The sequence below is a fragment of the Anopheles moucheti genome, chromosome 3, assembly GCF_943734755.1.
Source record: "Anopheles moucheti chromosome 3, idAnoMoucSN_F20_07, whole genome shotgun sequence".
NCBI lineage: Eukaryota > Metazoa > Arthropoda > Insecta > Diptera > Culicidae > Anopheles > Anopheles moucheti.
The window spans coordinates 76633876-76645101 of record NC_069141.1 but is presented as its reverse complement, the minus strand read 5'-3'; the positions used below and the strand labels follow the sequence as shown (position 1 = coordinate 76645101).

General features: G+C 46.0%; 1 protein-coding gene and 1 non-coding gene across 2 annotated transcripts; one reads left to right on the top strand and one right to left on the bottom strand.

Annotated features, from left to right (window-relative positions):
• Positions 1-111: 111 nt before the first annotated feature.
• Positions 112-10271, top strand: LOC128304162 (RNA 3'-terminal phosphate cyclase). Its single transcript, XM_053041314.1, has 7 exons — positions 112-258; positions 323-567; positions 643-967; positions 1034-1158; positions 1223-1481; positions 1545-1678; positions 9851-10271. Exons 1-6 carry the CDS (start codon positions 112-114, stop codon positions 1647-1649), a joined length of 1206 nt encoding a protein of 401 aa, XP_052897274.1. The 3' UTR covers positions 1650-1678; positions 9851-10271.
• Trnak-cuu (transfer RNA lysine (anticodon CUU)) lies at positions 5949-6021 on the bottom strand. The gene has a single exon. It is a non-coding gene; the product is annotated as a tRNA-Lys (tRNA).
• Positions 10272-11226: the final 955 nt, after the last annotated feature.

Genomic DNA, 11226 nt, shown 5'->3' with positions numbered 1-11226 from the left:
TGTATAACCTTTTTAACTTATGTTTTTCTGGGTTTTCAAGATATTTGTTCAATAAACTGTCACCGGTAGAGTGTCCAAAATTGCGCAGACCGATTGATGTGCACAGCCGGTATGTTTTGTTGTGGTTATGGAGCATTGAAAACATTAAGCACAGCTTGGAAATACTTTTGCAGCAGAAATCTCTCAGCCAGCATTAAACGGATGAACCGATTAACAGAAAACCATCTATTCGATATAGATGGAAGCGTTCTGGAAGGGGTGAGTTATAATGTTTTCTATGTGTTTTGGTTTGGATGTTTAAAAATATACACTTCATTTACAGGGCGGTCAAATCTTGCGGATGGCATTATGCTTCAGTGTGCTCACCAAAACGCCGGTACGCATACGAAACATTCGGCAAGGCCGTAAAAAACCTGGACTAGCAGCACAACATCTGGCCGGCGTGGAGCTGATGCGAGACATCTGCCAAGGTCGGGTGCACCAAGCTGCACTGGGGTCAACGGAGATCGAGTTTTACCCGGGGCACATCGGACATGGAAGATTTGTCGGACACATACAGACCGCAGGGTAAAAAAAATACGATCAAGAGCAAAGAGAGGCCCAAATTTGCCTTAATACGTTCGTATTCGTTAACCATTTCAGAAGTATAGCCTTGTTGCTACAAGCTACACTACCCGTGGCCATATTTAGCGCAGGTCCAGTAACGCTGGATTTGCGTGGAGGTACAAACACGGATCTGGCACCGCAGGTGGATTTCTTGACGGAAATATTTCGTCCCAATATGGAGCGATTTGGTGCCAGCTTTGATTTTGATTTGATGCGCAGAGGTTATTTCCCAAAAGGTGGAGGACAGTGTGTGGTGGAAGTAAGACCAGTACAATCACTACGTCCCATCAGTTTGGTAGAGGTGGGCACAGTGAGCAGATTCTTTGGATGGAGTTTCGTCGCTGGTGTGTTACCGTTGAAGGTGATTTGAAGTTCAAAATGTTACAATTTTGTTTGATTAAGATAAAGCTCTATCTCTTTTTTCCAGATTGCACATGAAATGTCCAGTGGCGCAAAATCGATCCTCAACCAAATTACCGGCAGCAGAGCAGATATTGAAGTTTATAAAGAAAGTGTAGACATGGCACCGGAGGGAAATTGTTCGGGTATCATGTGGGTAAATTGTCCGTCCATCGTTCAACATTTGTATGTAACCCGGTGTTTTTTGTATATGTAGCGTCGGCTGTGAAACGAGCACCGGAGCCATCCTAGGCGGTTCCGCACTCGGTGAGGCAAGGAAGAAAAGTTCTCAAAGTGGCGAAGAAGCAGCTCGTGAAATTCATAGCGCCCTGTCGGTTGGTGCCTGTGTGGACCGGCACGTGCAAGACATGATGATTGTTCTAATGGCCCTGGCGGACGGAACAAGTCGCATCCGCACCGAACCACTGACATTGCACACCAAAACTGCAATCTATGTGACGGAGTTAATGACGAAGGTACGTACGCAATGTGTAATCTGTTGGATTGGACTGTATGACAATGTAATCGTATGGTTTCAGGCTAAATTTAACATAATTGAAGGAGACGGCCGAAATGTAATCATCGAATGTGCTGGCATAGGTCTGCGCAATGTAAATCTTCTTAACACCTCAAGGACGCACTGAGGTTCCAATTTCCAATGATTCCAATTCGGGTAAGTGTTGAGTAATACAATATGGTCGAATGGAATGGTAGTTGGGTTAAAATTGGCTGCTCTTAGGTGCTTTTACGTGTCCTTAAGAGGATCCTGTAAGCAGGTTAATACGCTTTTTACAATGTTACATCATTATCAAACTTAAATCTTGAATACGTGTTAGTTTTGTGACAATTTTGTCCTCAATAGCTCTTCTACTGTCGACTGTTGATATAATCATTAAAGATTACCACTTACATTATGATCAGCTGGTTTGCCTCCTCACAATCTGTTCGAACTACGGAATGCCCGTTGTTATATCTAGAAATTTGACTTTTGAATCTATGCAGAGATTTGAGGGCCAAGCAATGAAGTTTATAATTTACAGCCTTGTTCTTACTAAACACTTTCACAAACCTTAGTCTTTTGAATAACAAATTAAAATGTCAATTTCTCAGAATGTTTGGAACTTTCTGACCTTTGCGAGTAATTAGAACAGATTGCCTCTTGGGACAGTGTGTCCAGCTTTCCGGTGTTTTACTCAATACCAAGCTTACCGTCAAGTTACGGCTCGGTTAGCTAATGAGAGCGATCGTTAATACACCCCGTAAACCTTGCGGTCTGCTTTAAATATTCAGATCCTGATGCACACTACCTCGATCCTTATTTTGATACTGGATGATGATCCTTTTATTGGATGTTCTATTATACACTAGGATCTTCTACCCCCGAAGAAAGATATCTTGGCATATGCATGGGAAATTTGCATGTCTATCACATGATTGGAGTATAAATATGAGACTTTTGATTGTTATATTTGATGCACATTTCTTCTGTACTTGCGCATGTTGCATCTACTGGTCCTTAGCCGTGGACTTGTGCCCATTGATATATAAATGCTCTTCGTCCTAACCCATGAGGTCATTCGATCAGTGTCTTGTCGTCCCACTGGTCCTTTCGGACCTTTGCACATAAAAAAATCTATCGATGCAACCGATGCAAGCAGCAAAATGTTGGTGTGGATGTCTTGTTCTCTCTCTTTCACTCCCTCTCCTATTTCAACGTCCGGTCCTCAAACCATCGCGGTCGAACTTTCATCTCGTCGCTAAACATGATCGACCGTCGAGCCGTCAACATGTCGCCCCGACACGGCTTCATTGACCGAATCGGACGAAAAAAAAATACACTCATCGTTCAGTGCCAGTCGCCATTGTCCGTAACGTCCCACCGGGGATTTGGATCCCGTGCGGGGGATTCTCCAACATCCGTCAAGAGCATCCACTTAAGATGCCCTTAAATTTCACGCCACCGTCTTCCACCGTGTCCGTGGCGAAGGGGGTTGGTTGGGAAGGGGAAGGGCACACTCCCCTCCCCCAACCCCAGCAGCACCCTTCGTGGGTGAACATAGCGCGTGCGCATCGGGCCGTGGCCACGCTGGCCTGGCTTGATGGCAGCGTTGGGGTTTCGCTGTGAATGTGTGGTTTTACACGAATCCGCCCGAATAAGTATGCGAGACCGAAACACTTACGTAGGTGGATTCTCCATGAAAGGCGGCCTGTGGTGTTGCACGCCACCTTCTGGGTTCACCTTCCCATCCGATCCGTTACTAATAATAACACATCGCGCATCTCGCTCATCCGGACCAGTCCCTTTTCCCTTGCTCTCCGGATTGCGTTTGTGTGTGGGCTTTGGCTTGTCATGGCATCCGTGTATGCGTGTGTGTGTGTGTGTGTTTTTTTTTCGCTTCTTTCGACGACCCACCCTGTAGGATACAGTCCACATGTTTCCCTCCACCCCCGGATACCGTTTGCAAACCGGGCAAAGCGTTCCTATTTCCTGTCGCCCACGATGGCCCGGCATCGGTTCGTTCGGTCCCGGCATTCAACGCCGCACTACCAGTCGGAAGTGGAGGTGTTTTTTCCTCCCTCGTCCTCCAGCATTGCCGTTCAATAACATCCACCACACCGAACGGCCCACACGCGACACAAACAGCGGCCGTATCGTCTGTTAATCAACCCCCAAATCACGCCCGCCATCGCTTCCGCCCGACGGTGTGCTTTGGCGTTTGCATCAATGCATCGGGTGATATTTTTAGCGTTCGAATAAAAGCCATTTTTACTACGCGTGACAACCCTACCCATACCCGAACGGGTGGGTGACCCATAATTGAAAGTGCCCCCGGTGCATTGACAGTGTTTCGGGGCAGCTTGTTTATCCGCACTCGGCACTATCGTTGGATTTGCTAATCACAAAAGGTTCATTCTTGCATTTCTTTCGTTTGTGATTTGGGGTTGAATGAAGCCGGGGGTTTTGGTTTTTTTGTTTGTTTTATTTTCGACAGCAGTGTTCGTTACGTCCCCTTTACCCGGCGACACTTTTCATAGGTTAGTTTCGATCTCGATGGAGATGATCATCTCATTAACGTTTTGTGTATGTTTTTCTTACCATATTTACTGCTAAAGGGGGTATAATACTGTAGCGGCTTAAAAAAAATGTGGCTTTTGGGATATTTTTAAGTTAAAGTATAAAAATAATTAATATTGTAAGCAATAATATTGTAAGTATTACCATGGCCCACCAAACTTTGAAGTCATGTGTGAGCAGCAGTTTTGCGTAGCGTTTAGGTAAATTTGATTCAGATTCATGAATCTTAGCGAATCTTTAAACTGAATGAATGAATCTGAATCGCTATTCCAATCCTCAAAGATTAATGAATCTTCGGAGGATCATAAACCTCTAGAGATTCAGATTACAAACTTCAGAAGTAAAACGAATACAAATAAGCCTACAATCATGCTTCCGGAAAGATTCTTGAATCCTTGAGGATTCAATCAATCTATGAGAATTTACGAAAATATAAAAAAATTAATTCATTAATCTTTTTAAAGTCGAATTCTGATTGTTGGAATGACTCTTCACTAAAGATTCTTTAAGCACAAATTAAGCCTAAAATCATGTTTCCGTAGAGATTCACGAATCTTTGAAGATTCATACATCTTTGAAGAAGAATGAATCATTTTATAGCCGACTCCTGATTTGAATGACTCTTAACAAATGATTCATTACAGTACGTATTGAGCTGTTATGAATCCTGGCTCGGATACTTACCATTTACTTTTACTTCCAGAGTGTACTAACCGCCCTCGAAAACACAGTCGAGATGGGGGCTGAACGCCCCTAGTACATGTGTATCTAATTCGTTCTCTCACTGTCTCTTTCAACGTTTGCTGTCATTCATACTTAAAATGGTTGATAGGTGGATCCGGATGTTTCTTATTTTACCATCATCTGCATCTGCTCCAGCCACGATCTCTGTCTTTGCTGCCCGGTCTTAAAGTATGCGTCTCACATGTGTGTGACGGGTTTGTGGAGCATCTTCTGCGTAGTTTTGCTGTACCTCCCAAACAAGCGGTACGAACAAGCGGTTTTTTTCTTCTTTCTTTCTTCAATTCCACCCTCATACACCACACACGCACATCAGAGGACGTTTCCGTTTGCTAGTACTAAACCCCCCAGCGCACAGGTCGCAGGTGAATTCAGATGCGTAGAGTAGCCGAGAGTAAAAGCATAGAGCAGCGATCATGCACCGCAGCGAACAGGGTTGGTAGTAGGAGCACAAAACCTTCCAAACGTTAAAACACAAAACTGGACTGTGAAGACAGCAGCCGTTTTATGTGTCGCACGCGGAATGAACGAGTAAACGGAGAGATGATCGTGTAGCCATTGAATGCAGCTTCAATTCATGGCAAGTGAAGAAAAACATCAGGCTCGTCTAAACTCACCATTCACTCCCCTTTTTTTCCGGTGGCTGATGCTACTTTTGCCATTGAGAAGTTTTGTTTCCCTTTTTTTCGCTCTGCGTGCGTGTGTGTGTGTGTGTCCGGGAAGAATATACAACACGCGTTATTTATAAATATCGTTGCATCGGAAAATCTGCCTTGGTAGTAGCATATACGAGACCGGAAAAAGTCATTCCGATGTACCGCGGGACCCTCTGAGATGTTCCAAAAGGAGTGCGATGAAATATGGACACGAGCATGTGCCCCATGTGCGCCCCGACAGTGTTCCACCCCTTAACAAACACACACACACACCAACTGACTGTTGTGTTCGTGTTGATCAAATGGGGTGTGTGTTTAGCTAAAAAGCGTTTGTTCACTCGATAGACGTCCTTTGGTCAATCGGAAATCATCTAATTCTGGTGAGAGGATAGATAGGGAAAAGAAACATGATAAATGGAATTATACTTTCAGATTGCTGCGGGAAAAAGATGCTGAAAAAAGAAAGTGCGCGCCCAACGTGGGGCTCGAACCCACGACCCTGAGATTAAGAGTCTCATGCTCTACCGACTGAGCTAGCCGGGCGTTGCTGAGGGGTGGCGTGATCGTGACGGTTTGCCTCGCGCGATCATACGCTTTCCGTTCGTTGGGGGTTGTGTTTTTCACCACCCAAAGAAAAGTTTGCTGTTAGTTATGATTGTGCGTTTTCTTTGCACTTGCAAATCTCCCATTTTTTTTCGCGTGAGGAAATGTTTCGATCTGTAAAAAGATCGAGAAAGCTAAGCGTTCTGCCTGTGTATCATATGGTCCAACACCATATGGCGTTGGATGTACATATTTGCTTTAAGATATGATTTCCTCCCCCTACTACCCCCCTCCGTTCTCCTAATATAATGCCACCCACGATCTGTCACCATAGTCACGAAGCAACCTGTGCAAAGCAGTGTGAAATATTTCATTGAACTCCTACATACACATCCTACCACATCCTGTTTTTGTTTTTTTTGTTGAGAAGGTTGGGAGCTGTGGGAGGGGGTTGTATTTCGAGAAACGTCGTCGAAACGCGGTTTCAACTTCATTCACGTTTCCACACGCTGCCTGACTCTGGTAAACGGCCTCCCTCTCCTGCCCGTTTCCTTCACCCTGTAGAAAAAAAAACCACTCATAATGGGGGTAGTAGTAGTAGGCTTCGGAAAAGGAAACTGTTTGTAACCGTGGTGGTATGGTAGGGGTTGTTACGGGTGGAAAAATTGACAGCATTCGTTCAGTTTCTCATAGCCTGACTGTGTAGACCACAGGAAAGGTGTACGTAAGTCGTTCAAACAAACGGTCACAACCCACACACACACGCACACACACAGACGAAGGCGTGCACACGTACTCGCGTCTTCATCCCCATTCATCTCTCGTTTCTGACCAAAACGCTCTTCAATTCATCTACCCCCAACAAACTCCCATTCAACCCCTATCCTCCCTTTACTGTACCATTCAACCACTGTCATCCGTTCCAATTGAGAAGATGTAAATTTCAATGAAGGCACACCGCTCGTTTCGCCCTACCTCCCTCTGGTTTCTCCCCTACACAGTATGAACACCGATCGCGGAGTAGCTGCCGACACGGGGACGGGCCCTAGTAACACTTTGTTGGCGTAGAAAAGACGTCTTCGACCGCCCTTGTGCTGATTTCTGCCATTTGCTCTCTCACTCTCTCGCTCTGTCTCTTTTACCCTGTTATAATGTTCCCTTTCCTCACTCACTGTCTCTCTTTCTCTCCTCTCGTTCATTCTCATCTCAGCTCACGAGATGTCATTTTAGGAGGCTACCCCTGACTGAATACTCGCCCCTTTTAATCGAGCCGTTTTGTGGCCGTGTGTGTTTCGGGTCCCCCTTCTTCTTCCCCACCCCCCGCATTTACGCACGTGAAACAAATGGCCTGTCGCACCAAAAACGTTCATCCGGTTGGTGGGGCGAGAAAAAAAAACACACACACAGAAAAAAACGCGATCGCGAACGGCGGCCGGCGCAACGTTTCGCGCAGCTTGCGGCTTGGCGTAGTTGCGCCAACGTAATCATGAATGAATCGAGCCATATACTATAATACACAGCGACACGACGGCACACACAACCCCCCCCCCCCCCCTCTCCCCCATCTACAAGCCCCTTAAAGCACCTTTGGCAAATATCGGCCCCACCATCTACCCCCTCCCACACATCCCCCGACAAGCCCTCTGCCCGGGTTGTGGCAAATGGCACACAGCTGCCACCGCTGCTTGTGTTTGTGTGCCGTGTCTCTCACTCACCCTGTATGTGTGCGAGTGTGTATGTGTGTACATTTTTCATCGGGGGGGTGGTGGGAGCTCATCGCTCAATAACCACACCGCGCGGTCTCGATTACTCGGTTCCTCCGGTCTTCCGGTTGATTTAATTTTTTTTTCTTGTTTTTTTTTGCCACGTTTGCCAAGCATGTGTGTGTGGTTTTTTTGTCTTCACTCTCTCGGGGTTTGATGCGCGAATTTGTGCGCACGCATGTTACCGGGAGGGGGAGTGGAAGGCACACACCTACACCAACCGTTTCGCGCGGCAACAAAGCAGGCGACACACGACGACGCACCACCCATCCGCTTTTACGCGAGTGCGTCCCACGCAGTCAGCCGGAAGGGAGGAGGAGAGGGGGGAGGGGGAGGTGGATGGGAGTTCCAGTGCCTACGCCCTACGGCTCACTGCTCCATCTACGCCACCTACGCACATTCATTGCCTGCCCAATGTGCTCGATCGCTGCCCCTTCTCTCTCCCGCTCCCCAAGCACCATCCCTCCCTCTCAGCCTGACCCGGGCCAACCGGGCCATTGATATTGTACGACGAGTTGGCACAGCGACCCACACGCATGCACGGGCATGCCGGGGATCGCGGGGAAAATATGGACATGAAAAAGAAACACCCGCTCCGTTTTTCCGGCCCCCAGCTCCACGAGGGGATGATGCCCGGGCGAGAGCGAGACAGGGCCGTACGCTCGGAACGGAAATGCGAACCGGTATGGGACGGGTTTTTGGTAATAGATGGCAAAGCTAGGCTAGAGAGAGAAGCCGATGCCGATGTGTACGAAACGGGCACAACAACCTCCGAAACCGTAAAGAAAGCAAGCGACAAAATTTCGAAAGCCGTCCGTGTACGACGGCCAATGTGTATGGATTCTTCTCTGTGCAGTTGGGTTTTGGACCCGGCGGTACTTGGTGGGCCGTTTTTCCCCCGGTGCGTGATGGTGGCGGTGAAGCACACTGCGTGTGGATTGATAAGTGCTTTGAGCTGGACCGGTTCCATCAAATCATTAACAGACTTTTGCAAATAAGCAACAGTGTGATACTTGTTCGCTGTTTTAAAGCAGCAAAGCGTCTTTTTTCAGCCTTGAAGCTGTACTATGGCTTCGTTTTGAGCTTTGATTCGTACGCTGTCATTTGGAACACTTTGTAAGGTTCTCTATAACAAGGTGTAAGATCAGGTATCAATCCCAAATAACTGGCGTGAATAAATTTAAAACTCATCTGTTAAATATGGGCGCTTCTGGAATTCATTGATAGGATTTATTGAATAATTTTATCGGTGGAAATCACGAATTATACCGGCAGGATGCTATCAGAGCAGTATCATTCCGTTGTACTATTTAAAAACATAATATTTGAAACTTATTATAATCGTGCTTTTAATTCCTTGCTGTCTAATTCAACTGAATCGCAACAGAAAAAATCTGTCAATGATAGTCAAATCGGCCAGGTTGTTTACGAACGGGTGGATTCAAGAGTAACCCTCTTTAAAACACTGTATAAAGATCTAGGAGTAAAACATTTTTATCCACCTTCCATCTCGGGATATCACGTAACAGAGTGAAAACACCATTTACCAAGACTAATGACTGTTTTGAGAAGAATCATTCATATCAGGAATCGACTCTCGACTTGGAAAGATTCATAAATCCTCAGTGCAGTGGAGGATGGCGGTCATAAATGTTGAATACTTTATGCAGCTTAGAGGATTCATGAACCTTTTAAATATTTCAAATATTTATTCAGATTCTGACGCAACACACAATAAGACAATAATGACATCCAGTAATGACATAAGCATTTAACGTATAACATTCAACAAAAATCATGCTTTTACACCTGTCTAATTTCGTTTTATCACAAATTAAGACAATATAGATTCTGTTGGATGGCAAATACAAACATATTTGTCATATGATATGACACTAGCACAAAAAGCACACTGTAGTTTGAGAGATATAGTAGATATAGAGATATAGTAAGAATATTTTAGTTTTTTTTTATATCATACGCTGGGTTTGCATGCAAGCTACGTGCTTTGTTAATAGCCTAAACAGTAATTGTAGTTAATAATTAATTTCTCATTTATTCATCAGGGGTAGCGATCTACCTGTAACCTCTACTAAACCAGACACGCGTCGCCTGTCAGCTGTTTCCAAGAGGATCCAATACTCCATCCATCACAACTTGTTCCTGCTGGTGGTGTGCGGATATATTGTAAAACACTCTGGGATCGTCCAGTGGAATTCTTTCGCAATTATCAATCCATGCGAGCCTGAGAAGTATTACCAACTGCACAATGCATTGTGATTCTTGAGAGCTATTCAGACGATCAATCGAGATTAGCTTTTTTCTATTTAAATCGTCGATAGGTGAGAATCTGTAGACGGATAAATTAAAATTCTTCTTAGAGTGGCCTGATGCTGCTAATAAGCACTTAGCTTATACATTCGTCAATCGTTTGGTTCCAGACAGTAACGGAGTGTAGTATAGGGGGTAACTAAGGAAGAGGGTAACACAACTAGAATGTTTATGAGTTAAACAAAAAAAACAAATTGCTTGTAACATATTCCAACAGAAAATAATCAAACAATTATGTGATCGAAATGAACCGAAGCAGAACTGTATGCTGTTGAAAGAAAACGTACCGTGCCGCACCGTTCTAGACGCTTATCAAACCAGCAAAGGCGTAACCAGTGGCGGGAAGATTTTGTCCTCTCCGGTTGACACGAACCAGCGCGACCCGAACGGCAGCGCGTATGATGGCATGATGGGACGGTTGATCGGTGCGCGGAGTGCGTTTATGCAAAATACAAATTGTGTATGCATGTATGCGTAGGTAACCGGCCCCCGCGAACGGCCGTTCCCCCCTCCCCATCTCATCGTCAATCTCGCACGAATCGTTCCACAATTGTGTGCCGCTCGTGCAGCCTCCACGCACACCGCTGCTCCCACCCAAATTCGTGCGTGCGTATACATACGGAACCGTACGTCAGAGGGAGAGCGACGGTTGATGACGACGTTTCCAGCTTATGGGCAGCTTCCTCCTTCTTCCCCTTCCCCCCCACCATCCTTCCATCCATCCATCCATCCCCTACCCTTGTGGTCCCGTTTGTACAAACACAATGCTCCCCAAGCCAGCTCACTTCCTGCCGACGTTCGATGGCCGATAGTCGACGGGCTGTGCGCGCACTCTTAAATATACACCCATTAAAATATACGCGCATGACCGGATGTACTTTCCGGCTTTAGTTAGCAAGTTCGCCCCGCAAACTGCCCCCCGATCATCCCGCTGCCGCTTACGTTTTTTTTCCGTGCCGAGAGCGTGCGCGCTCTCTCCTTCTCTCCCCGTTACGTCCACACCCCTTCTGAGGGGTTGTTCGGGGTTTTTGGTTTAGCTTCAAGCCCAGTGCACAACATGTTTGCGCAGCGGATCAAAATAGTCGAGAACTTTAAACAAGGAGTCGATCGA